The sequence below is a fragment of the Myotis lucifugus genome, unplaced genomic scaffold (genome assembly GCF_000147115.1).
Source record: "Myotis lucifugus unplaced genomic scaffold, Myoluc2.0 scaffold_74, whole genome shotgun sequence".
Classification (NCBI taxonomy): Eukaryota; Metazoa; Chordata; class Mammalia; order Chiroptera; family Vespertilionidae; genus Myotis; species Myotis lucifugus.
Genome location: NW_005871122.1, coordinates 3,473,473 through 3,500,236, shown reverse-complemented (window position 1 = coordinate 3,500,236; position 26,764 = coordinate 3,473,473). Strand labels below are relative to the sequence as shown.

Sequence of the window (26,764 nt, the reverse complement as noted above, 5' to 3'; positions counted from 1 at the left end):
TCGCCTTCTGCCCCTGAGGACTCCTGAACTGTGAGAGGGGGCAGGCCAGGCTGAAGGACCCCTCCTCCAGTGTATGAATTTTCATGCACCAGGCCTCTAGTTACATTATTTAACTAAGAAATTTTCCTGGATTAGCTCATATGATGTATAAACCCACACATTTTTATTTTTTATTTTTTTATTATATTTTATTGATTTTTTATAGAGAGGAAGGGGGAGGGATAGAGAGCTAGAAATATCAATGAGAGAGACACATCGATCAGCTGCCTCCTGCACACCCTTTACTGAGGATGTGCCCACAACCAAGGTACATGCCCTGGACCGGTATCAAACCTGGGACCCTTCAGTTCCCAGGCCAACGCTCTATCCACTGAGCCAAACTGATTAGGGCAACCCACAGATTTTTAGATAATATTATCCTAATTTTACCTCAAAGTTGTAAAATTATTTTGACAATATTTTGCATATACTTTGCTACATCTTAGATGCTAATCATTTCATATTAAAAGGTTTTAAAGGCTTTACAAAGATATGCTATTCACTTACTTTCCAATGTATAATAAATTTTACAAAGTATTTCTAAATTTAAAAACTTGCCATTTCCCAGGATGGCTCTCAGTGCTTCATGTTCTAGCCAGGTTTGTTTCCTGCACTGAAAGGAAAAGCTATTGCCTTTGCAATAAAGGCAGTCTGGAATCTTTATTTAAAGTATTTACTATGGCTGGGTAAACGGGAACTGCACACACACAAAAAATCTTTGAAAGAAATGAAAATTGAGCTAAATAATTCATATTTAAGGTGCCTGTCTTATAGAGCTGTTGCTTGTGTTTGCTAGTGTGGCTAAGTAGGTCTTTATATCTTGAATCCATTTGTAGTCTGTCCAAATGAAAATGGGATTTTTACATGGGTTTTAAAAGTTGACTCAGTATAATTTAAAGGAAAAATTCCAGAAACACTCTTTACTGAGACTATTTAATAAAATAACTTATCCTATATAATAAAAGGCTAATATGCAAATTATCCCCTCAACTGGGAGTTTGACCCAGAATTCAACCAGGAGTTCTACCAAGGGGCAGGGCCAGCTGGAGAACTGCCTACAGCCCCTCCCCCTGGCTGTCCCCACCCCCATCGGGCATGGGGCTGGCCAGCTAACTGCCCAGCAGCCCTGATTGGGGCGGGCCAGCTGGACCCCACCTGTGCACGAATTTGGGCACCTAGTAGTTTTATAATTCTCTAGGAAACAGATGGATCCTCAGCATATATGAGATGCAGATGATGATCTTACATATATTTTTGGAAATATCTTTTACCAGCAATCAGTGTAATGTATCTTTTATTGAGTGTGGAGTTCTATGTATTTTTATTCATATATGGCAAAATGAAACCAGCATCACAGTCAGATTACTAAACAGTTCTATTACCCTAAAAGCTTCCTCAGGCTGTATCTCTGTAGTCAACTTTCACCCCTGGCAACCATTAATCTGTTCTTTTTCATAATAGCCTTTTATTTTTTATTTATTTGAGAAGTCTTATAAGTAGAATCATATAGTGTGCAATTTTTTGAGACTGGCTCTTTTTCACTCAATATAATGCTTTTAAAATTAGTCTAAGTTGTTTCATCAATAGTTTATGTTTTATTGCTAAACTAGAGGCCCGGTGCACAAAATTCATGCACTGGGGGGGGGGGGGGGGGGCTCAGCTGGGCCTGCACCCTCTCACAGTCCGGGAGCCCTTAGAGGATGTCTGACTGACAGACATCCTTAGCACTGCCACAGAGGTGGGAGAGGCTCCTGCCACTGCTGCTGTGCTCGCCAGCAGTGAGCCGGTTTCTGGCTGAGTGGCACTCTCCCTGTGGGAGCATATTGACCACCAGGGGGCAGCTCCTGAATTGAGCATCTGCCCCCTGGTGATCAGTGCGCATCGTAGGGACCTGTCATTCCACACCCCAATTTGCACATTTTGCTTTTATAATATAGGATAGTTTTCCATTGTATGTATGTACCACAGTCTATCTATTCACCTGTTAGAAGATATCTGGGCTGATTCCAATTTTGGAAAAGAGAGTTTCTGTAAATATTCATATGCAAATTTTTATGTGAGCATAGTTTGCATTTCTCTAAGGTAAATGCAAAATTGCTGGGTTAATTTGGCTTATTTTCCCTCCTATAGATGATGATTTTGGTATCACGTTTGAGAATCCTGCCTAACACGAAGTCACAAATATTTTTTGCTAGGTTTTCTTATAAAGTTTTAGTTTGACATTTTAAATTCAGAACTATGATCTATTTTGAGGATGTTTTGTTTTATTCTTTTTTTAATATAAAGTGTAAAGTGTAAGGTTGAGATTCATTTCTTTTGAATTACCTATTGAATTGCCTTTTGCAACTTTCTTAGAAATCAATTGACCATATTTGTGTGAACTATTTCTGGAAAGTCTCTTCTGTTTCATTGATCTGTATGTCTTTTTCATCAACAATGCTGCATTATCTTGATAGGGTCATTTCATAATAAGTCTTAAAATAGGGTAGTGTATCTCCTTCAAATTTGTTCTTTTTTAAAAAAATGTGTTTTGGCTATTACAGTTTCTTTGCTACATTTTAGGATCCTCTTGTCTATATCTATAGGAAATCGTGCTGGGAATTTGAGTGGAATTATGTTACATGTATGGATTATTAGAGAAGCATTGACATCTTTACCATGTTGTATCTTCCAATAATAATCATATTAATGTCTTCATTACATAAGCTTTTTTGATTTATGTAATCAGTTTTTGTAAAGTTCAGTATACAGATTCTATACTTGTTTTTTAAAGCATAATTTGCTAAGTATTTGATTTTTATGGAACTGTGAGAAATGCATTGCTTTTGCAATTTTGATCTCCAATAGCGTATTTCTAGAATATAGAAGTATAATTAATTTTTCTGTGGGACCTTGAATGTGGCAACATTGCTTAACTTACTTATTAGTTCTAAGAAGTTTTCTTTAATTCCTTCCTACTTTCTAACTACATAATATTATCTAAGAATACAGTGATATTGTCTGTATTTTTTCCCATTTCTTTCTAATCTGTGCGTCCTTTATTTTTCTTGCCTTATTGAACAATTAGGACTTTCAGTGCAATGATTAATAGAAGTGGTAAATTTTTTCAGTGTTTCACCAGTACTATATTAGTTATACCCTTTGTTTTTTCATAGATGCCCTCAATACAATTGAGAGTTTTTTATTCTTATTTGATGAGAAATTTATCATTAATAGATGTTGAATTTGTCAAATGCTTGATATGTCTTTAATATTTCTATTTTTACTAGTTCACTAGTATAGAAAAACTATTTTGACTCCTTTTACTATCCATTTTCAATTCAACTTCTTTAGGCACATGTAAGTAGCTGTATCAAATTCATCAACTTCCATAAAAGAAGAGCTTTCCCAATTTTAGCCAACTTGGTTCAGTTTTAGTAAGTGCTTCCTTCCACTTTCTCAAAGAAACTAATTTTTCAAATTATGATGTGATCTTTATAGTTCTAAAAGGATGAGCAAATTTTAGAAGATATTTTAATATTAACTACTGCTGATAATTTTTTAAATTTTGAATATAATATAAATTTACTAGAATTTGCTGAATACTACTAGAGAAAAGCATAGAGGCAAATAATTAAAGAAATCATTCATATCCACTTTGTGGGTTTGTTTGATAACTTGTTTATTTCTTTGCTTTCTGTACAAATGAAAGCAAAGAATATCTAATTTTTTATAATCTTCATCAAAGAAAATAACAAGAAAGAAAAAATCAAAATAAGAGGGCATATTCAGTTTTATAAGTAAGTTCAGGTCTTTTATGCTATGAGCAAATAATCACAAAAACAAATTTCTGTCTTTTAGCTCCTGACTTTGAAATAGATTAAAAAGGTATCTAAAACTTTAGAACTTTTCTGTAATTACCCACCAATTCAGGGTACACATATTTTAATGCTATATTATGTGTTTTTAAAATAATAGTTAAACTGTGTTCAATTTGAAGGGGAAAAATCTAGTGAATAGTTTGTGTGGAAAAATATAAAGGTTTTAGAGTTATAAATATTCACACTTAATTACTCTGCTGGGACTTAGAAAACTATAAGTATGTGACCTCAAATTTTACTTTCTTTCTAAACTTAAAAGATAATTTATAAATTTACCAGGTAGAAGTAAATTTTTAAAAAATTCCTTCTTGTTTAAAGTATTATATAAGTCTCCTTTTTCCCCCATTGACCTCTCCCTGGCCACCCCCGCCCCCCAGCACATGCCCTCACCCCCCCTACTGTCTGTGTCCATTGGTTATGCTCATATGCATGCATACAAGTCCTTTGGTAGAAGTCAATTTTTAAGTACAATATTGAAAAATATCTGAAAGCCCTTCTACTTCTAAATTAAATGATGTGATAAATATGGCTATTTTTCTCTATTTTTCATTTTTCTATGCAAATACTGTTATTTTATATTCAGGTTATTTTAAATGAGTTTTCTGACATCCTTGGAGTCTGTATAATGAAAATGTTATTTTCTATAATAAAGCCAGTGTGGTTTTCTTATAGTGAATTATTATATATTTGTTAAGATAAAATGGCTGTTTCATTATGATAATTATGAATACACACAAATCTCTCAAATTCCTACCCATTTTAATGGGTGAATGCAGTCATTACTAGTAACTTCTGTTATTGTGCTACTGATTAAATTTTATGTTTGAAAAAATGTTCTTTGTGAAATTCTACAATAATAAACCAATTACTTTTAACAATTTCTGTATTTTTAACTCCCTCATTTTTCTTCCTTTATATATATATTTTTCCTTTTAATTATTTTCCTTTATTTTTTCTTGCTTTTCTCACTTCTGTTATTTTTCTTCCCTCTCTTTTCTCAAAATTCCCCCTTTTTTCTAACTTCCTCTTATTTTTCTATTTTCCCCAAAACTGTATTTGGTAGCAGTTCATCTGATATTGATACATTCATAAAACACACAAACACACACATGCTTTTGCATAATCATATTTAAAAACAGCTTTTCACTCAATGAGAATATGTTTATTTTTGCTTGTCTCTTATTTTACTTAAACTCCTTAAAACTTTAATAATTTGCAAACATTTTTAAATACTATCCTGATTAGAACAGATGAAGAAAAGTTTCCCCAATGTGTCTCCCTGTGTCAATTTCTTATAAGACTCCATTTAATTAAAGCCATCGAAAACACAAGATTACTTTTAATAGCACTTCTATTTCTCATTAGAGTTTTGGCTTTTCAGATTACATTTTACTCTCTCCTTAATACCCAGGATTCTCATTTTCTGAAATGTTCTAAGACATTTATCCTGAACTTTGAACTGAAATCATATGTATACATATTCTGACCAATTCAAAAGATGAACTAGCCCTGGCTAGTGTGGCTCAGTTGGTTGAGTGTCATCCCATGCACCGAAAGGTCACGAGTTTGATTCCTGGTCAGGGCACGTGCCCAGGTTGAAGGCTTGATGTCCAGTAGGGAGCTTGCAGGAGGCAGCTGATCAACGTTCCTCTCTTACATCCATGTTTCTCTCCCTCTCTCTCTAAAATAAATTAAAATATATATTTTAAAAAGATGAACTATATTTTATTACATTAAAATGTGGAATTTCAACTAATTATAGTTTCAAAAATTGGAAAAATGCTTTTGCAAACATTTTTGCCCCTCATGCTGGTTTCCATTATCTTTATTAGATCTTTAAGTTATTCTTAAAAATGGATAGTTTGTTATTTTGAAAACAAAATAGGTGCTTTACAGAGCCTGTGGAAAAATAAAACATGTCAATGAAAAATGTATGCCATCAACTACTAGCTAAACAGATTAGGTGTGAGAAATGAATCGTCTTTGTTTACCCACATTTTCACATTTTTTTGGAATAAAATTCATTTGAACAACAAAAGATTACAAATTAAGATATTTGTAAGGGGTTTCTTCTGTCCCCAAACTTCTAACAGACATTGCAACTTAATGCTTTAAGATGTTACTCTTAGCATGCCTCCCTTCCCCCCAGGAATATTTGGAAAAGCCAAATAACTTAAATTATTACACAGGGAGAAAAAGAGTACTGTTAACATAAATTAGGGTTATTTATAAGGAAAACACATATTGCACTACATTAAGCCTTACCTTGGGCCCTCTGCTTCATGAATTGCATGCTCCTGTGCCACTGATACTCGCATGCTGGATGATCTTGTACGAACCCATAGCTGCTTAATGACGTGATATGAAGTGATGCAGAAAACAGGAGAACCTTTGTCCTGGAGTCAGCTGCAAGAAGTAACGTGTATGAATGTACAGTATAGGGAGATCTATGAAAGATCTAGTCTCTTTCTCCCAAAAGACTCTGTTCCATGATACAAGGAGAATTCAGTTCTTCTTGGCAGATCTCCAGGTCAGTTTGGAGGCAGTAAAAACAACCACAGAAAACAAGCCTGGTTTCTCACTGTCTTTACTCTCGGTGTTTTAAGTAACATTTTATTTCTTATTTTTCTTTTACTTTGTTTTTAATAACCAGGAAATAATACATCTTTCCATTGTCTGGTGTGAGTACAATTTTTATAGTAGAGATGTAGATGAGGATGAATTATATGGGCCCGGCTTATCTATTTATTTTATTTTTTACTGAATTTATTGGGGTAACATTGGTTAATAAAATTATATGTTTCAGGTGTACAATTCTATAATACATCATCTGTATACTGCATTCTATGTTTACACCCAACATCAAGTCTCCTTTCATCACCATTTATCTCCTTTTTACCTTCTTCTACCTCCTCCCACCCTCCTTACTCTGGCAATTTGAAGGAAAGGATCAGTATCTCTTAATTGAGGAGTGGATGACTTTAAAATGATATTACATCAAAGAAGGCATAGAATCCCAGAAGATTATGTAATTATGTTAAAAATGAGTATTATTAAATAATTCACACTTTTATTATGGAGAAATTAGGTCATTTTTCTACTCCTCCCACAAATATCCAATCTTAATATCTAAATAATGAAACAACACAATGTTATCCATCCTGGTGCTAAGAGAGAATGCCAGTTATGACAGGCTCATTGTTTACTTTAACAGGTAATTTGTGGACCGGAATCATTTAATTGTTCTGAGTACATAATTACATGTCAGCAATTTCCAATTTAATTAAAATGTACAAATCTGAAGATTAAGGGAATTTTTGAATTATTAATCATTTTTCCACTAGGAAATCTTGTTGCTCTGCAGGAGATTTGTCCAGTGTACAACTATACGTATTTTTTTCCTTCTCTTTCACAGACAGACAATTTTCCCGCAGAGCCCAATTACATGGGCAGCAGGCAGCAGTTTGTTCAAAGGTAAGGCCTATTAAATAACTTTCTCAGCTTCCCCATTTGCATTCGTGTCAAAATTGCTTTGCAAGTAACCACACCAGACTCAAACTCGTAGAGACACCACTTTCTCTTCTTTGTCTTTATATGTATTTCAGTAGCTCCACGTTTAAGGACCCAGAAAGAGCCAGCCTGAGAGACAGTGGGCACGGGGACAGTGATCAGGCTGACAGTGACCAAGACACTAACAAAGGCTCCTGCTGTGACATGTCTGTTAGGGAGGCACTCAAGATGAAAACTACTTCAACTAAAAGCCAACCACTTGAACAAGGTGAGTGAAGCCTTCCAATGCTTACCAAGTGTAAAGCTTAAGCGATCATTATGAACCAATTAGCACTGGAGTTGCAGTTTATTATGGTGGAATGGACCATTAATGAATCAAAAGAAATAGCAAATCCCAACTTTGTCCCAGACAAAGAGCAACTATTCAAGTACCTCAGAAACAAGAGAGAAAGAAAGGCCATAGATAGTGGTCTATAATCTTCTTAACATGAGAACTTGATTAAGTCACTAGATTTGTTCTTCATAAATGCTTCCTAACTTTTCTTATTTTGCATTTTATTTACAAGCAAGATATGGCATATATTACCTAAATATGCACATTCTAATATACTCATTTTTAGGATTAAATTAGTAAATTCAACACATTTCGGTAAAATGAAAACTTGATTGGAATTGTATAGGTCTAGCATGTTGTTGTATTTTTAGAGTGAATTTTAGTTTTTAAAGAGTCAAATAATAGCTAAGTCAGAGTTTTTGCTCCTTTTGTTTTGATTTACATTGAAGTCTTCATAGATATCAAATAAGAATGAGCATGTTTACTCAGAGATGAAAATATATTTCTTAATAAATACATACATTCTAAAAGTCCACCTTTAATTTATTCATTTGATATGCCTTTTATTAATTTTATGTTTTCATTGTTTCAAGCATGATGGAATATTTGCTGATGATTTACCCAAAGAGAATTAAACTACTTTCATGTGTAAGAACTAGAGACCATAGGCTTTTTTCTAATGTCCAATTATAACAAATGAAAAATTAATTGTTTTATAAATTGTATTTCAGAATTTCAGATGTATTTTACATTAGTTAATATAATATTAGTTTTCAAAATAGTCATGATATTTAAATATTTAATATTTATCATTTCAGTTTTTAATGAGAAACTTGATTTATACATATAAACACAGCTGCTAAGTCATTTATTAATTGATGATTCATAGAAAGTAATTTTTTGCCTGTAGTGTACTCTGTCCTAGCACATATAGCTTAGTGGATATAATGTTTACTAACTTTTCTAATAATATTCAAATTTTAATACAAATATACATACATAAACATCTATTTAATACAAAATAAGTAAACATAGATATAAATATTTCTGCACTGAATATTATTATGCTGGATTTATTTTAAGGTTGACCTCCCCAAGGACTTCTTTTCTAAGTAGTAAGTGCTAGATAGATAACTTTCTTCTGAACTTTTACCATCACAATTTTCTGTGTTAACAGAAATCTTGTTTTTTTAAATTTTTTTAACAAAAGCCATATATATATTGATTTCAGAGAAATATATATATATATATATATATATTGATTTCAGAGAAAAAGGGAGAGGGAGATAGAAACATCAATGATGAGAGAGAATTATTTATCAGCTACCTCGACATGTGCCCTTGACCGGAATAGAACCCGGGACCCTTCAGTCCGCAGGCCAAAGCTCTATCAACTGAGACCCTTCAGTCCGCAGGCCAAAGCTCTATCAACTGAGTCAAACCAGCTAGGGCTAACAAAAGCTACTTAAATACTTATTTAATATTCACAGTTCCTGCAAATTTGAATGTTTACTTGAAAGTGACTTAAATGTCTTTATGGGTTGTGACTATGCGATATTATGTAAATCTTTTAGATACATTTTAAATAATGGGTTGTTGAATCTTGATATGTGAATGAATAGCATAAGACAGACCCATTTATGTGTATAATAAAGTAATTAAGCAGATGATTTTTTGGCTACTATTTGTACAGTTGCATATGGTAAGTAAAGAGTTTGCAGTTATTGTCTATCTTCATGAGATTCCAATTTTCCTTTCTTAATCAAAAATATAAACAAGTACACTGCTGCTCACATTAATACTTTAATTCCTTTCATGAACTAACTGAACAGTGTATTTGATGAGCATGAAAAAGACCTCTATAGAAAAAGAAAGTTATGTATGTTTGAAAGTTTAAATTATAGTAAAAACATGATTTTAAAAAATTGATATCAAAAACAATATTTTAGAAAGGTGACTACTGTTCTTAAAAGAAAATATATTTGGCATACATTTTAATTAATATGATACACAAATATTGCTAGTCTAAGGGTGAGAATGCCAGTAGAAATATCTCCTGTAACACAAATAGTTTCCAGATCTCCTTATTAATAAATATGGGGAAATTATTATAAATCTGAAAACTATACTTAGGTAATCAATGAATTATATAGGATATGGACTTCTACTTTGAAACATGAACTTGAAAGTTTAGCTTAAATAATCTTTCATTGAATGATTGCATTCACTAATGCACTCATTTAATTAATATCTATTAAAATTTTTAATATAAAAGGAACAAAAATATATTTCCTTTTAGGAGCAAGAAATTAAAAGCTAAACAAAAGAAACCTGTTTATCAGGTTTTTTTTCTCTTACTAAAATTTTGTAGTAGTGCTTTAACAGATTTCAATTAGAAACCAGTAGCATATTAAATTTTATATTTTTTGGCTTCCATCACTATTTAAATGATCTCAAATAAGAAAAATAGTTCTATTTCTAAATTGAAATATTTCTTTAACTTAGAAATTCAAATACATTAAAAATAATCTCCACATTTTTAGTGGAATCTTTTGTGCTAATAATTGTTTTCCTTTGCCTATGATTAAGCCTTTTTGAGCTTTTGATTTATTAGCTCAAATATTACTTTTTCTCCTCTTTTGTGCAGTTAGATTTTTTCCATTTGTTTTGTTCCTGATATTTGTTTATTTTTTCTACCATCAGTATAATCATCTCAAATATATAGCAGGAGTATATGTTGCCCATTATTTTAGTAAAATATTTGAAAGGAATCAGTAGTGTATTACACAACAGCTAAAGATAGCTTTTAGGATTTTATGTTAATAAACTATTTAATAGAAAGGGGTTATTTTAGTTTCTCTTAGTGTGATTAAAAAAACTCTCAAAAAGTATTTATATTTTTCTATTTAATTGCATTTTTGTGTTATTTTTTTTTTTGCAATTAGATTTTCTCTATTCTCACTTCACCAAGTATTATAGGTAGGTGGAAGATAGATAAAAGGATCCAAATATTTTAGAATTTGTATGGTACCATACATAGTAGGACATTACTTAGAGATGCAAATGTTTATATTTCTATCTAATAAGCATTGTTTATTAGAAATTTACACAAAAAATCGACAAAAAAATTTGATATTATTTTGCTGAGTTTATATTTTCAAGTAAGAAAAACCAATTTATAGCAAGAACTAAAAATAAAATACATATAATGTTATCTATTTAAATAAGAGTCACATACAGTTTAATAAATAATGAAACTCAAAACATTTTTAAGTTTATTTACTTCTTATGCCTCAGAATATTATTAAATCTTTGACTTCTTTAAGAAAATATTGCTCCTTTGAATTTCTATCTACTAAAACACTGTAAACTATTTTTTAATTGTTTTATTGCTTAAAGTATTATAAAGAGTATTATATATGTCTCCTTTTTTTCTCCCCTTGACCTTGTAAACTATTTTCATTATTAGCAATAAACATTTCTTCTTTTAAAAAATTAATAAGCTTGCCCCAAAATTCAGTAGTTTCTGTTGATTCCAAAAATAATAATTATGCAGTTTTCATAAATGCTGATTGATGATTTATCTGAGCTTCTTATTAATACCAAGTGACTGCTTTCAATTTTCCTTTTTTAAAACATTTTTTTCTTCATTTAATTTTCTCCCCTGTACCCTCCACCAATCTCCCACAATCACCATACTGTTGTTCGCGTCCATCACTTCTTTTTCTTTTTCTTTTTTGCTCATCCTTCTACTACCTTCTCGTCCGCCCAACACTCCCTCTCCAGAGCTGTCCACCTATTCCCTATGAGTCTGGGATAATCAGTTTTCTTGATATCTTTGTAATTGACTGAAACCGGATTCTTGAAGCCAGAAGTCAGTGGAATATCATTGTACATTATGACTGCTGACAAGCCATGCCAGGGATTGCAGTGGAAGAGTCACGGTCATGAATCTAACTCCTGTGCTGCATTGCCAGCTGTCAGTCCCTCCTCTGGATTCCAGGACTTTACTGAACCTCAGGTGTTGTTCTGTTCACGTTCTTTCTTTCTTTTTTTTCTCATTTCATTTAATTGCCAAATAATTTCCTTTTTTTCCTCATTCAATTCTTTGCTTCCACTGTTCTCTCTTTACTGCTAGAAAAATCTGACTCCTTAAATTACATTCTGGTTCAAAATATTTCACAATGGAATCCCTAATTAAAATCTAATAAAAATAAATCAATAGAAAGTTGAGAAAGAATAGAAATTCCAAATGAGCCAGGTTTGCTCGAATGAATTTCAATTTTCAAACTAAATTACATTCTTAAGGGTTGCCTTTCGTCTTCCCAGAGGACATTTTAGAAAATTATGAGAACTAAAGCTAATGGATTGTTTTTTTTGTTTTGTTTTGTTTTTTTCTTTATGTCAGGGCTTGAATTTTGTTTGTGTGCTTCGTTTTCAACAGATGATTATATCGGTTAAACGACTGCAGTATTTGTTACATGATTTCAGAGTCTGACAAGTTTCTGAGCCCACTCCTTTAAATCCCCCTGAGGTTCCTGTTCAGCGAGAGGAGAGCCACACATTCCGGATTGGGGAGGAAGTCATTGCGACAGAGGGTTGGGGCACTGAACACAAACTTGACCTACTTTGCCATTTCCCCTAGAACTGACACTGAATAGAAAAGTACGAGGATAGTGGCTTTTTTATTCTCAGGTTTTTGATCTGTTTTTCATTCTTCATTATGGTTACTGCAGTTCTGACCCTTTCAGTCAAGCACTGTCTTTTCCCAGACCTTCCCATAACAGGCAGCAGCAAATCCACCTCTACATAAGCAAGAACATGAAGGTAATGACTATATCTATCCTCTCAACAGCCATCTGCCAATCTCTCTCTCTCTCTCTCTCTCTCTCTCTCTCTCTCTCTCTCTCTATATATATATATATATATATATATATATATATATATATTTTTTTTTTTTAAGCCTCACACTAGGATATTTTTTCCATTGATTTTCAGAAAGGGTGGAAGAGAAGAAGGGAGGAGGGAGAGGAGAGAGGGGGAAAAAGAGAGAGAGAGAGAGAGAGAGAGAGAGAGAGAGAGAGAGAGATGAGGGAGACACATTGATTGATTGCCTTCTGCACATTCCCTTATTTGGGCCATGGATCAAACCTGCAACCCAGGTATGTGCCCTTGACAGGGACATGAACCCGACACCCTTTGGTAAATGGATTAGTGCTCTAATCATTAAGCAACACCCGCAATGGCTGAAAATAATTTTAAAGGAAATGTTGTTATAAATTTATTAATTGTAAATATATCTTAGGAAGGAAGTGGAAAATTACTTCCATATATGGGAGGGAAAGGAACTGTTGCATACATAATTTCAGAAAGAAATCACTTATGAATTTTTTAAGGCACGGATGCATTAAGACTCACATGGCATTTAAGAAATTGTGTTATTTGCCAATAATTCCTATTATTTTCAAGCCCTGTACGTTTTTATTGGACTGCACTTATCTAAGAGCATCTTAATATCCATTTTCCTTCCTTCCTGTGCTGTCTTTAGTACTTTTAGAATTCATCTAATTTTCAATTTTTCTGGATAAAATGGTCCATACACTGTTTATTTTTGCTTACCAAACATTGCAACTGTCCCATAGTTCACCTAACTTTAAAAGTTTCAATGATATCTCTTTTTCTCCTCTGCAAACATCTGCTTCTAGAATCCAGCAGCTGGTATCATGAAAGTAGAGATTTTATCATCCTCACATTTGTTGCTCATCATAAAACCTTCCTAACAAGTGTTGCATGATTTACTATAGACTCAATGTGATTTTGAGATTCTCTTGCTTTTAGTAAGCACAGCAATAACTTTTGCTAAAACATTCCAATTAGGAAATGCCAGATATAAGAACATAAGCTAAGGTACAGCCTGGGTCTTCAAGGAGCTCAGACTGTATTAAAAGAATCTGACATATAAGCTATGAGGTTTGCACAGTGGGGGGTATGCCCCAAGTACTAATGATGTCATGAGAATGAACACCCAGACCCAATTTGGGGGAATCAAATAAAATTCCTGGAGGAGGAGACATTTGAGCTGATCCTTTAAAAAAATGTTTAGCTCACTTGGCAGAATAAAGTTGGGAGAAAGAGGACAGTGCACTCTCAGAAGCAGAGATGCAAGGAAGCAAAGTGGCAAGTTGCTATTAGGTGCAGATAAATAGTGATGTGTGAGATGAGGATTGGTGGGTATGGGACTGGCGAGAGTATGAGAAGCCCAGTGAGGGATTGACTGATAGGGAGCCATTGGATGTTCAGGAAGTAATAGTTCAAAGTTTCATTTTAAAGAGATGATTTTTTAGGCCAATGTCTGGGTAGACAGGGATACAGCTAGGAAGCTGGAGAAGGAATCCAGGGCAAGACCAAATAAGGCCCAATGTAGTAAAGAGGTAATAAGAATAGAACCAAGTGAAAGATTAAAACTTGTTTTACTATATGCCATTGCTTTTATAATGATAATGATTTGATTGGTATTCATTTAAAATTGATTTTGAGATAAAGGTTTCTAAAGGAAAAAGTCATTTTATACCCAAATAAATGGACTAACACTTGAATTATTTAATGCCTTTAAGTTTTTATGTAGTACATATATACCACATATTCAATTAACACATACATGTTTGAAAATTATCATTTTCTCTAAATGACTAATGCTTATTTGCAGACTGGATTTATCGTACTAAGGAAAATTTACCATTCAAAGACACCAGGAGAAAACAGAAACAAAATCACTTCAGTTAACCGGATCTTTGAGAGAACTTTGAGAACACAGTGAGGTAGTTTAAAATTGTGTGATAGTGAATCTTAGAATTATGACTGGGCTAACTGAGTTCAGCTTTGTGACGTGGTGAAGACAGGGTGAGGTCACCAAAGGGAAACATTCAGGAAGACATTTAAATGAGTATCAGAAGGGGCAGCTGGTTATTACAGTTTGGCAGTCGGAGAAGTCAGGAGGCAGAAGATTCATGTCAGTCACAAAGAGTTAACCATTATTTCATTCATAATTAAGACACAAGATATAGGAACTTATAATATATCAAACCAAACATTTAACATATTTGAATTAACTCCTCTTGTATGTTTCAATTCCATAACTAACATGAACTTTTGAAAGCTAATGCTTTGACATGCAGGTCTATAATTATTAGAACCAGAAGTTTTCCAGAGTTAATAATTTTTCAGATTTTACAAAAGTGATATAATTCATGTGCCATATAGTATGTAATATTGCTATTGGGATCTGTGGCAGTACTCACAATCAAACACAATATTTAGTAGTGAAAAGCTAAATATTCATACTAAATGGAATAAAGAATAATTTAAACAGCCCATATCAATTCAAGTCAGTTTTTACTATCAAATGAGTAACAAAATAACTGCCAGATCTGAATGTTTTGGGAGTTTCAAGTATAGACAAGGAATTGTAGACTTGTACTTAATTTGCATGTTGTGGTTTATTGTCCCTTAAAACCTTGACAATGCATTATACTGATGCTGTTTCAAAGAGCAACATAATGAAAAAATTGTGTACCACCAAGAGAAGTGATTTTATACAGTTTCCTATTAAATCAGATCAGAAATGTGCAGTTGGTCTCTTGCCTCAGACCAAATATAGAAAAAATTGTCCATTAGCCCTGTAATAGTTGTAATATTATAAATATTTACTTTGGGAAGCCAGAGTAATCTGGGAACATTTAAATGTTTAAACAGTTCATAAGATCATTTTGGGTAGTACTTTTAGGATTTGCAGACTGATAACAAATGCACCCCTGCATTTATACAGGGTATATTTTTGAGACAAAATACATATTTCATAAGATTGATTTGTCTGCCCTAGACTTTATTTTCTTTGAGGCTTTGAGAATTCATATTGAAGAATGAAATAATTTTATTTATTTTTTTGTCTCAAGTCATTTCTTGCTTAATTTTAATTACTGTTCGTTATATAATACTAGAGGCCTAGTGAACGAACTTTGTGCACTGGTAGGGTCCCGAGTGGCTGCCGGCTGTTGGCCAGGACCTCCTTCTCTTCCCCCGGCCGGCCCCACCCCTTGGTCAAACTCCCAGACAACTCCCAGTAGAGGGGACAATTTGCACACTATGCTTTGATTATATAGGATGATTTACATAGATATGTGACTTTTGATCCTTACAAACTAACATTTTTAAGGTATTTAAGGAAAGATGGCAATAAAACTAGAAAATTTTAATACGTGCAAAATGACTATGATGTTTACAAGAATTACTCTACACTGCAGGAAACCAATAGACAGTAGAATGAATCTTAAGTAAACATACTAGTATCTGATAATTTTTTAACTCATGGGGCAGATATCATTACCATTAATTAATACATGAATAAATTAATTCAGTAAGTATTGTTTCAGCACTCATGTAGATGCACTCTGCCTTCAAGGTATTTATCTTTGAGGGTGTCACTCCTCTGTCTATCTAGCTGTAATTCAGTTAGTTAAATACTATGATATATGTATACCGTAAGTACAATTAATTCTGCTATAGAAACAAATAAAGCATTACATCACAAATGAAATGTGCTTTTAATAGGGCCTTGAAAGCAGAACCTGACTATAAGATGCAGGGTAAATTGACTATTTGAAGCTGGGATAATACCATGATCAAAAAAGACTTAGAGATGTGGCAATCAGTATATAATCCAGGAATGGCAAATAATAGAAATAATCTCATTGGACTATCAGGTGTAGATTTATAATGGAGAGAAATTGGACCAAATGAATGGGTTAGGGTCAGATTATGAAAGACCTTAAATGCCATACTAAGAAATTTGAATATAATTCTACAGGCAATTAAAAACTTTATTTTGATTGGAGTTACCTCATCAGAGTTTGTTAGAATGATCAATTAAATGGACTAGAGAAGCCCAATGGTCAATTGGATCATTCATTCAGTTTCAAAAGGGCAGAGGTATGTTTAATATTTTTTAATTTTTGTCTATCATAATGTCATGTAATTTAATTGCTGTGCCCCATAGTTTCAACCGAAATTATTATGAGTAATAAACATAACTCAAAAGAAAGTTTACATACGCTTCAAAGTAGCATCTATTTATATTTGTCGATAGTGATCACAGTTGATTTTTCCTTTCATTTTTATTTTAAAGCAGAGCCAGCAACCCTACCTTAAGTATAAATCCCAATGAAATCCTTGAAAGATTATAAATATATGACAAACTGTGTGAACTTGTTCTATCAGATAACAAAAGATCAGCTAGTAGTAATATGGAATTAAAAAGAAGATAGCATTTATTAAACATCTATTTTAAGTCAGTCACTGCAACAAGCACTTTTAAACAAATTTGTCCTCGTGGTAAGCTGCTGAGATGACTGTTATCTCTTTTATTAGATGAAAAACCTGAACATCAGAGAACTGAAGTAACTTGCCCACAGTTGAGGCCGTTAGCAATTTTCTGCCTGATGCCATGTCTGTGTTCTTTCCACTCTAGTCACTTTTGCTTATTTACAGTCTTCAACAGAGAGTTTGCAAGGCAGAGACACTAGCATTCCTAAGTGGAAAATAGGTATCTTACTTTTAAAAGTAGAGTTGAATCTGATTTTTTATGCCTAAGTGCATAGAGTTATGAAGGGTTTTTCAAAACATGTAGTCCTCTAATTAGTTGCCATTTATTTTATTATTATTTTGACTTGCTGTGCAGAAGCATTTAGTACTGAGACTATTTTTTTCATCTTTGTATAGATTAGCTGCCTTTAAGCAGAATAACCTTTACTCCATTGTTACAGATTCTTCAGTTAACCCTAACTTGTCTTTTAAAAAATGGACATAAAGTACAAAACTTCCAATATTATTACACTGATACTATTTGAAAAAATAATTTAGTTTCCATATACCCAAAAGTCATTCCTGTTTAGCTTATTAATATGTAATCATGGGTAAAAGTAGGATATAAGAGTTCTAGTTGTATATTCTATTCCCCAATCATTGCCTCTTAAGTATGACAAATGGTACTTCTGTTACTTTTAAGCAATACATAAAATTAATTTTGTTTTTAAATAATTCATGTATTAAGCATTAGTATTACTTTTAGAACTATGACAGACTACTCAGAGATATCTAATTTAGATATACAAATTTAATTTTATTTGCAAGACACTATGGTCCATATATATTTCACAGTTCAACATATATTTGACCAAAGTTTTGCACAATAAAAATGGTGAAAATATTTGAGTAAATTTTACTTATCTCATTTTATTTCTCCATCCCAAACTTTTCAACATTTTCTCTCCACTTGCCCAAGCCCTCCACAGCCAGCTCCCTTCTAATCTCAGTAAATGGTACCATTGTCTACCTAGTCACCCCAGTTAGAAACAAAGGGACTCCTCCTTCCCATTTTCTTCCTTATCCCAGCATGTCATTAGATCATGTTGTTAACACCAGCAATTCTACTTGACATTTCTTCAGCTCACTTATCTCCAGTATAGTTACCCACCCTAGATGCTATCTCTTTTTTTCATCACAACACCCTTCCAAGTAGGTAGTCACCTGCTTCTCTTGTTGCCATGTTTGTAATGGAAATTCAATAATTTTCCTCCAATTAAAACCACAGAGTACTTGGAAAAATATCAGAACCTTTAACCTTGCCCTATGCCCCCTCCTCTTCTTTCACTGTACTCCTGCTGTGGAAGTCTTCCTTCAGCTTCTTCTTTTCTTTTTCAAGTCAGAGTGTCTAGTGTTGAGATCACTTTTGCACGAACTTGTCTCCCTCAGTAGTCTGCACACTGCATGTGCAAAGGAGATGCTTCTCTTATGCTTCTCTTATTCTCTAATGTATTCCTGATGTTTAGTTAAAAAGGGGGTTATTAAGGATGAAAACCACAGATTAAGAAGATTTTAGAGAACTTGAAGTCACTGGTAAATGTTAAAGGATCTTGATCAGGTAAAGAACATATTATATTAATCTATAGGGAAACCAGTCCTGTTGCAATTAGAAACAGATCCAACAAACATTTAATAACTTCAAAGAGCTGAATTATGCACATTTACTTAAATTATCTCACTTAAAGTACAATTTTGAATAATTTTATAAGATACATTGACATTTTCATTTTGAATAGAGAAAATGAGCAATCTAAGTTCATTGAGATTCTATGTGGCTGACCCAAACTTTTAACCTGGGGTATCTAAGTCTAATTTCTGAGTCTAATTTTATGGGTCTTGCCATTGTTTCTTAGTGGCAATAGTTACATGAGAAATAACAAAGTTCTAGAAAAGTCATTGGGATGACTATATTTAGAGCATTAAAGACCTTAACATCTTGATAAAGAGAAAGAGTTTTAATATTAAGAGAGAAAGTTTTTTAATATTAAAAAACTTCTATCAAGCCTTACCAATATTGTTGGGGTATTGAATGGTATTGGCTGGTTAAAGTGAAGTGCAGAGTAAACATGTGGTATAATGGGGAAGACTGAAGAGACGGGGACAATGCAAACATGAGTGCAGTCTATTTGAAATATGTGACAGCTGCACTTGAAATATGTGACTGCACCCACTCAGAATATACTGTAATAATGAGGGAAAATTGATAAATTTGGGTTATATAAAGTATATAAAAAATTTAGAGCAAATAGATAAACTGACACATTCAGGAAAAGAGTAAAGCATTGCTAGTGTGAAACACACAAGACAACTCAATAAAATGAAACCATATTATGATTAAATGCAATGAAGAACCTTAGATAAGGCAGGTGAAGATTCCACATAGGCTCAGGAGTGGTCTTTCGTATTACTGGACCCAGAATCCATGCTTACAATAAAATAATTAGATTTGAATACCCAAACATTAGTGTTTATTTATACAGTTTGCCATATATATGTACTCGTTTTAAATATCATCAATTTAGATAAGTTCATCTAAAGTGAAAGAGGTGTAGTGAAAATTAAAGTTTTGTCAAAATGGACAATAGACAACATTAAGTACAAGAATAGAAGGAAAGGCCTGGCTGGCTTGGCTCAGTGGTTGAGCATAAGCCTATGAACCAGGGGGTCACAGTTCAATTCCCTGTCAGGGCACATGCCCGGGTTTTAGGCAATGTGGGGTGTGCAGGAAGCAGCCGATCAATGATTCTCTCTCATCATTGATACTTCCATCTCTCTCTCCCTCTCCCTTGCTCTCTGAAATCAATATATATATATATATATATATATTAGTATATATATGACTAGAAGGAAAGTACTCATATATTAAATAGTTTCTAAAAAGAAGGATAAGTGTACCTCTTCAGGGCATGATGTGAGATCCTCTTGAGTTGATACTTTAAAAAGAAAACGTATCCTATATAATAAAGAGGCAATATGCAAATTGACTGTCATGCCCTCACATAAGATGGCTGCCTCCATGTTGGCACAAGATGGCCACCACAAGATGGCTGGCAGGTGAGGGAAGTTGTGAATGATCAGGCAAGCAGGGGAGGGAGGGCAGTTAGGGGGGACCATGCCTGCAGGGGAGAGCAGTTAGGGGTGACCAAGCTGGCAGAGGAGGGTAGTTGAGGGCGAGCAGGCCAGCAGGGGAGGGCAGTTGGGGGCGACTGAGCCTGCAGGGGAGGGAGGGCAGTTGGGGGGGACCAGGCCTGCAGAGGAGGGTAGTTGGGTGCGATCAGGCCAGCAGGAGAGGGCAGTTGGGGGCAATTGGACCGGCAGGGGAGCAGTTAGGTGTCGATAAGGCTGGCAGGGGAGTGGTTAGGGGGTGATCAGGCAGGCAGGCAGGCAAGCAGTTGGGAGGTAGCAGTCCTGGATTGTGAGAGGGATGTTCGAATGCTGGTTTAGGCAATTAATTGGACATCCCCCGAGGGGTCCCAGATTGGAGAGTGTGCAGGCTGGGCTGAGGGACACCCCCTCCAGTGCACAAATTTCGTGCACCAGGCCTCTAGTTTAAAATAATAAAGATTAAAAAAACAATTTTCTAGAAGGCAGTTTCCCAGATTTCTTTCTTGCATTTTACTGAGGATGGCATTGCCATGTTTCTGGTTCCTCTTTTCTTCTATAAAATATTGAGATTAATAAAACAAAACAAACAGACAAAACTAGGGTTTGTAACACTATAGAGGGTAGAAAACACATCTATGAGACTGGTTTTTATGAGCTATAGCTGACTTTCTATATTTTGATTACTAAGCTTATTTTCTGCTATATACCCACACATATATGTATGAAAACATATGTGAGTTTATGTATACACATACATTTACCTTCACTATTTGAACAGCAAAAGCCCTTTTTGTCTTTTAAATTACACTTAGCTTATATGTACCAGGACATCAATAACTTCTCAACTGTAATTATGCCTGGAAATTATAACAGGTTACTAGAGACTTGTCCTTAAAATTACAGAATGTATAAACAATATATAATAATGCATTTTACATATATATTTATTCGCACAAGACTATTCAAAACCCATTAGCAACCAAATTATTTCTGTGTTCACATGACAATATTTTATTAACCATTATTAAAATTTTTTTGAATGTTGAAAAGAATGAAAAAAAAAGCTTTTTAAAGCTTTTTAAAAAAAATCCTCACCCAAGCATATTTTTCCATTGATTTTCAGACAGTGGAAGGGAGAGAAGGGGGTGGGGGGAGGAAGAGAAACATCCATATGAAAGAGAAACATCAACATGAGAGAGACACGATTGGTTGCCTCCTGCATATGCCCTTGACTGGGAATTGAACCTGTGACCCTTTGGTCCATGGAGGATGCTCTAACCACTGAGAAACCTGCCAGGGCTAAAGTTGTTTTGGTTTTTTTTTGGTGGCAAAGACAATAAAACTTCTTTTTAAAAAGCCATAGGGTAAGTTATTTATTTTTTCTAGGTTATGAATGTTATGTATGTAGTGATAAAGGTTTCATATTTAGCCTAATTAGTTTTTTGAACTATCCTATATAATAAAGAGATAATATGCAAATTAACCCTCATGCCCTCACAAGATGACTGCCTATGATCAGGCTGGTAGGGAGGTTAGTGAGAGATGACCAAATAACTGAACAAGCAGGCTGCGTGGGGTGACCAGGCCGGCAGGGGGTTAGTGAGGGACAGCCAGGCAGGCAGGCAGTGAGCACTTAGGAGCCAGCGGTCCAGGATTGTGAGAGGGATGTCCCAGATTGGAGAGGGTGCAGGCTGGGCTGAGGGGACCCTCCCTCCCCACCCCCCCGTGCACGAATTTTGTGTACCGAGCCTCTAGTGGTGTTATAAATATAAATATGTGCATTCACATCAGTATATTTATTGCTTCCATATTATCAGTTTATTTGAACACTTTGGGTACTTTGTTAATACCATCAGTTTGACTTATCTGATACTATTTTCTTCAGATGTAAACAGTTTTTCTCTGTTATCAGTGCAGTACTCAAATTCACTTTAATATATAACACAGTCATTAATTCCATCTGCATTATGAATTACTTAAAAATAGTCAGATCTCTGCTTTGATTCAAAGATGTATGAAATCCTAATAGAGTCAATAGTATGTTGCCATATAAATTCTTATTAAAATCTTCAAAGACGAATAGATATGTTAGATAGCAATTAGTATGTTATCTATAATTTGTTTCTAATTGATTTGAGGAAGACTAAAAGTAGTTTGTTCTCCTAGTACTATAAACATTCTTTTATAATTATGTTCATGCTCTTAATGAGAAATATCTATTAAATATTGGACAAGGTAAAATATCTACTCAGTAATAATTATACTGATGTATAAACACTATTGATGTTTCAAAGTGGTATACAAATATAGTTTGCATTAAATGATTCAACATTTCTTTGTGCCAGACACTGACTGTATAAGGTGCTAAGAAATGAAATTATGCACAAAACAAACCTAAGTCCTGATCTCTTGCAACTATACTCCAATAGAGGCTTGTGTTATTCAAAGCTCTTAGATCAACATCTACTTTGACTTCTTAAATTGAATTATGATTGACATATATCATTGTATTAGTTTCAAGCATATACATAATTTGATATTTGTGCACATGCAAAATAAATGCTACAACAAAGTCTACTTACCATTCATTACCATACAAAATTACAAAAATTTAATTTGACTTTCTGTCAGTGAAACCCACCAGTCTGAAAACACACACTTTAAATCTATCATATGAAAATGAATGAATATGTGAGTGAACTTTAAAAATTGGTTGGGGTAAAAATTTACCTTATCTCTAGCAATGGATGGAATTTTTTCTCCATTTAGATATAAATATTAAAGAATGAATGATATCCTACATGGAATCCCTGAACAGAAAAAGCTAAGGAAATTTGACTTTAGTTAATAACAATGTATTAATGTTGTTTTATTAATTGTGACAAATATACTGTATGAACATAAGATGCTAACAATAAGCTAATTCGGTGCAATGTACATGGACTTCTCTGTAGTATCTTCTCAGTTTTTTTGTGAATCTAAAACTACTTAAATATTAAAGTTTATTTAAAAATTACAAAGTTCAGCAGAAAAAAAAATGAGCGGACCAAATTGTGCAGGATCTTGGATGTTAACCTAAAAATATGAGCATTTTTAATGATCAGGAAGACGCCATTTAAAATGTGTGGGCAGGAGCATAACATAATTAATGCAGCCATTTCAGGAAACTTTTTCTATGACTGCACAGATAAATTGTAAAAAGGGAAAGGTGGCATCAAGGAGAGCAATATGATTTAATAAACTTCCATATAAAATGAGAAAGATGAGATTCATGTAGTGTTTAGTCTGTTGGAGATACAAAGTCTGGGTGATTTAGAAAAGAGATTTACATGATAAACTGGATATAGAATGGGGAAATAATATAATTTTAGATTTAGAAACTGGACTTGCAGGTGATGAAAATAGACAAGGTAAATAAGATATATTTGAGTTTCCAAGGCTAAATGAAATTTTAATCATATCCTCCAGGAATGTCACATAGTTAAATAATTTGAAACCTTTTGACCAGTAAATAAGGAATGTTTGGGAATTTGAGCCTCAAATGTCATTGCAGTCTCTTTCACAATCATTTTGTTATGGTTATTGTGTTATTTGAAACCTTAACATTTTTTGTAAGCACACTGTAAGCCACATCCTCTTAATGCATAAACAAGAGTAAAGTAAGAAAATTTCCAGCTTCCAGACTATCACTTAATCAGTAATCTCTTATATTTGTTCACAATAATAATTACTGGTGTTAAAAATGTCTAAAAATTGCACATTGCTACAATCCCACATTCGTTTGATAAGATGCGATTTAGGTAGTTAACTTCTATTTTGTTCTCATTTACATTTCTACTTTTGATTATTAAAAATAACTTCATGTCCCATATTTAACAAGTGAAAAGTCAATATCTTTTGAAACTTTTAAAGAAGGGTAAATGGCTGGAATTATCAAATTTGAAAGTGATCCACAACACACCAGTAATGACTTGAGCGAGAGAGATCTGAAAAGGATTCTTATCGTAGAACAGTCCTCTTGATGTCAATGGAGGTCCCTAGAATGTTGTTGTAGGTGATTTGAAGAGTTCAAATTAAAAATAACTATTAAATTCAACACAATTTCAACTGGATGTAAGTTTGCATTTTATAGACTTGACTGGCCCTTTGGGATCATTTTTAAAAAGAAACTAGCTCTTCATTAAAAAAAAAATCTAACATTGCTTCATCAAAAGAATAGCTATGAAGTAGTTCACTGGGTAGGGTAGGGGAACCCATGTGTACAGTGCTTTTATTTTGATTCAATAGCATGAGACATAATTTTATGATTAAAATGGATAGAAGATATATACATTTGACCACAAATTTGACCATGAATACCTAAAAATAATAATGGAATTCTTGTCCACACAAGAGGGTGTACAGTATATTCCTGGTTGATGAACAGTTTTCTCCTGTCTCACTACCAGTGTAGTCTGAGGCTGAAGCTGTGGAGAAGCTCTCAGAGGGGAGCAAAGTCCTGGAACATGACAGATTGTGTTCACCCATCAAGGGAAAATATTTTCAGGTGTTGGGATCCTGTAAGAGTATTTGGTTGGGATAACCTGTTAGAGAGGGACTGTTTACCTAGATCAGTCATAGTGCAGTGAAATATAAACATCTTTGAAAGTTATGTCCCCTGCTGAAAAAGATTAATCCAACCATCCTCCTACTCCCACCCCACTTTTTTCCTGAAATCTTTAATGACCATGTTCTTTTTCTCTTGGTATAGTTAGACATTTAGTATATTCAAAAATTATTTAGTAAAAGTTGTGATTGTATATAGCAAGTATAATAAAATTTCAATTTTTATGTTAATCAACACATACTAATGCTTTTTATTTTTTGTTTTGGTCAGAAAAGAACAAGTTTAGAGATTATTATATCTGAGATTGATTTTTCCCTTTAATTCAAAATTTGTTTTTCATTTTTTTACAAGTACCTACTGAAACTTAAGTATGAACTACAGTTGCATGAGTCTTTTCAGAAATGCTACCTGTTATGTAAAGTTGCTTTAATACATTGTCATATACACAGAAGACTTGATACTTTCCATTTCACTGTAATGAATGTTAGATCAGGAATTAGTAGACATGGTTCTAATTTTGGCCCAATACTAATACCAGCTACATATCTACATCTTTGGCTATGACCTTAACATTCTAAGTCATCAATGCCTTATCTATAAACAAAAGGACACAACTACATTATCTCTAAAATGTCTTACCACCTTACCATGCTGTATATATACAGATACATGGAAATTGAAAAGTTTTCCCATTGTAAGACTGATTTTTCAACCTCTACTCAAATTCTACGAATTATTTTTTCAGTATAGAAAATGATTCATTCTACATAGGTAATACCCACAACTAAGAATTTGTTAGAGAGGGAATTTATTTATATTATTTCAAATTTTCAGCCATCCTGCTGTTACTGTTGATGATGATGAATGTGATATGTTAATAATTGAAACAATTTCTGAGCAGTAAGGTTCATTCACTTCAAGCCAGATATATTGTAGATAGGACTCCTCGTGGACAATATGGCATTCTAGTTAATGTATGAAAGTAATGAAGAGGGACAGCCATGAAGATAGTGAGGAAGTACAACCAGATAGCTTTCTGTGGAGAGAGTCCCAAGTAGATTCTTTCTCGCAGTGCAGTTCCTGCTTGCCTGGCATCTACACTAATAAAAGAGAAAAATGGTAATTGGCGTACGACCGCTACCCTTCCCATTGGCTAATCAGCATATCCTTATGCAAATTAACTGTCAGCCAAGATGGCGGCCAGCAGCCAGGCAGCTGGAAGCGAACGTGAGGCTTGCTTGCTTCAGTGACTGCAGACTCCAACGTTCCCAGCCTGCCGCTGCTGGCCTCTGAGCTGGCAGTTTGAAACATTCTAACAAATATAGGCCGGGATCTCAGAGCTGAAGTTATACATTGTTTCGATTATAGAACGGCAAACAAACCAGCAGCAGAAGCCTCAGAGCTAGAGCCAGAGCTAAAGCTGGCCCAGAATAAAAAAAAAAAAGAAAAAAAAGGAGCGGTTGGGAGCTTCAATCAACAACCGCCAGCCTGAAAGCAGCCCTCAGCCCCTCACCCATACTGGCCAGGCACCCCAATGGGGACCCCCACCCTGAAGGGTGTGTGACCAGCTGCAAACAGCCATCATCCCCTCATCCAGGCTGGCCAGGCACCCCAGTGGGGACCCCCACCCTGATCCAGGACACCCTTCAGGGCAAACCAGCCGGCCCCCAGGCCTCTATCCGATATACTAGGAGGGTAATATGCCTCCCAGCACCGTGGATCAGCAGAACCCGTAGGCCTCCTGGCACCTGATTAGCGTGAGATGGGGCAGCGCCCAAACACCCTGATCGACTTGCGACTCATTGTGTGAATGATGTAAGCACTGACCCTCTTATTGGATCTACTACATGAAGACAAGGGCTAGCCGCCTTATCTTGAGGCGTATCATGATTT

General features: G+C 34.2%; 1 protein-coding gene across 1 annotated transcript in view; it reads left to right on the top strand.

Annotated features, from left to right (window-relative positions):
• PCDH17 (protocadherin 17) overlaps positions 1–26,764 on the top strand; it is a 95,340-nt gene that overhangs the window by 29,515 nt on the left and 39,061 nt on the right. Inside the window, exons 2-3 of the mRNA XM_006090529.3 lie at positions 7,315–7,373; positions 7,505–7,677. Coding sequence (XP_006090591.1) covers positions 7,315–7,373; positions 7,505–7,677 — 232 coding nt within the window. The remainder of the gene's footprint in view (positions 1–7,314; positions 7,374–7,504; positions 7,678–26,764) is intronic.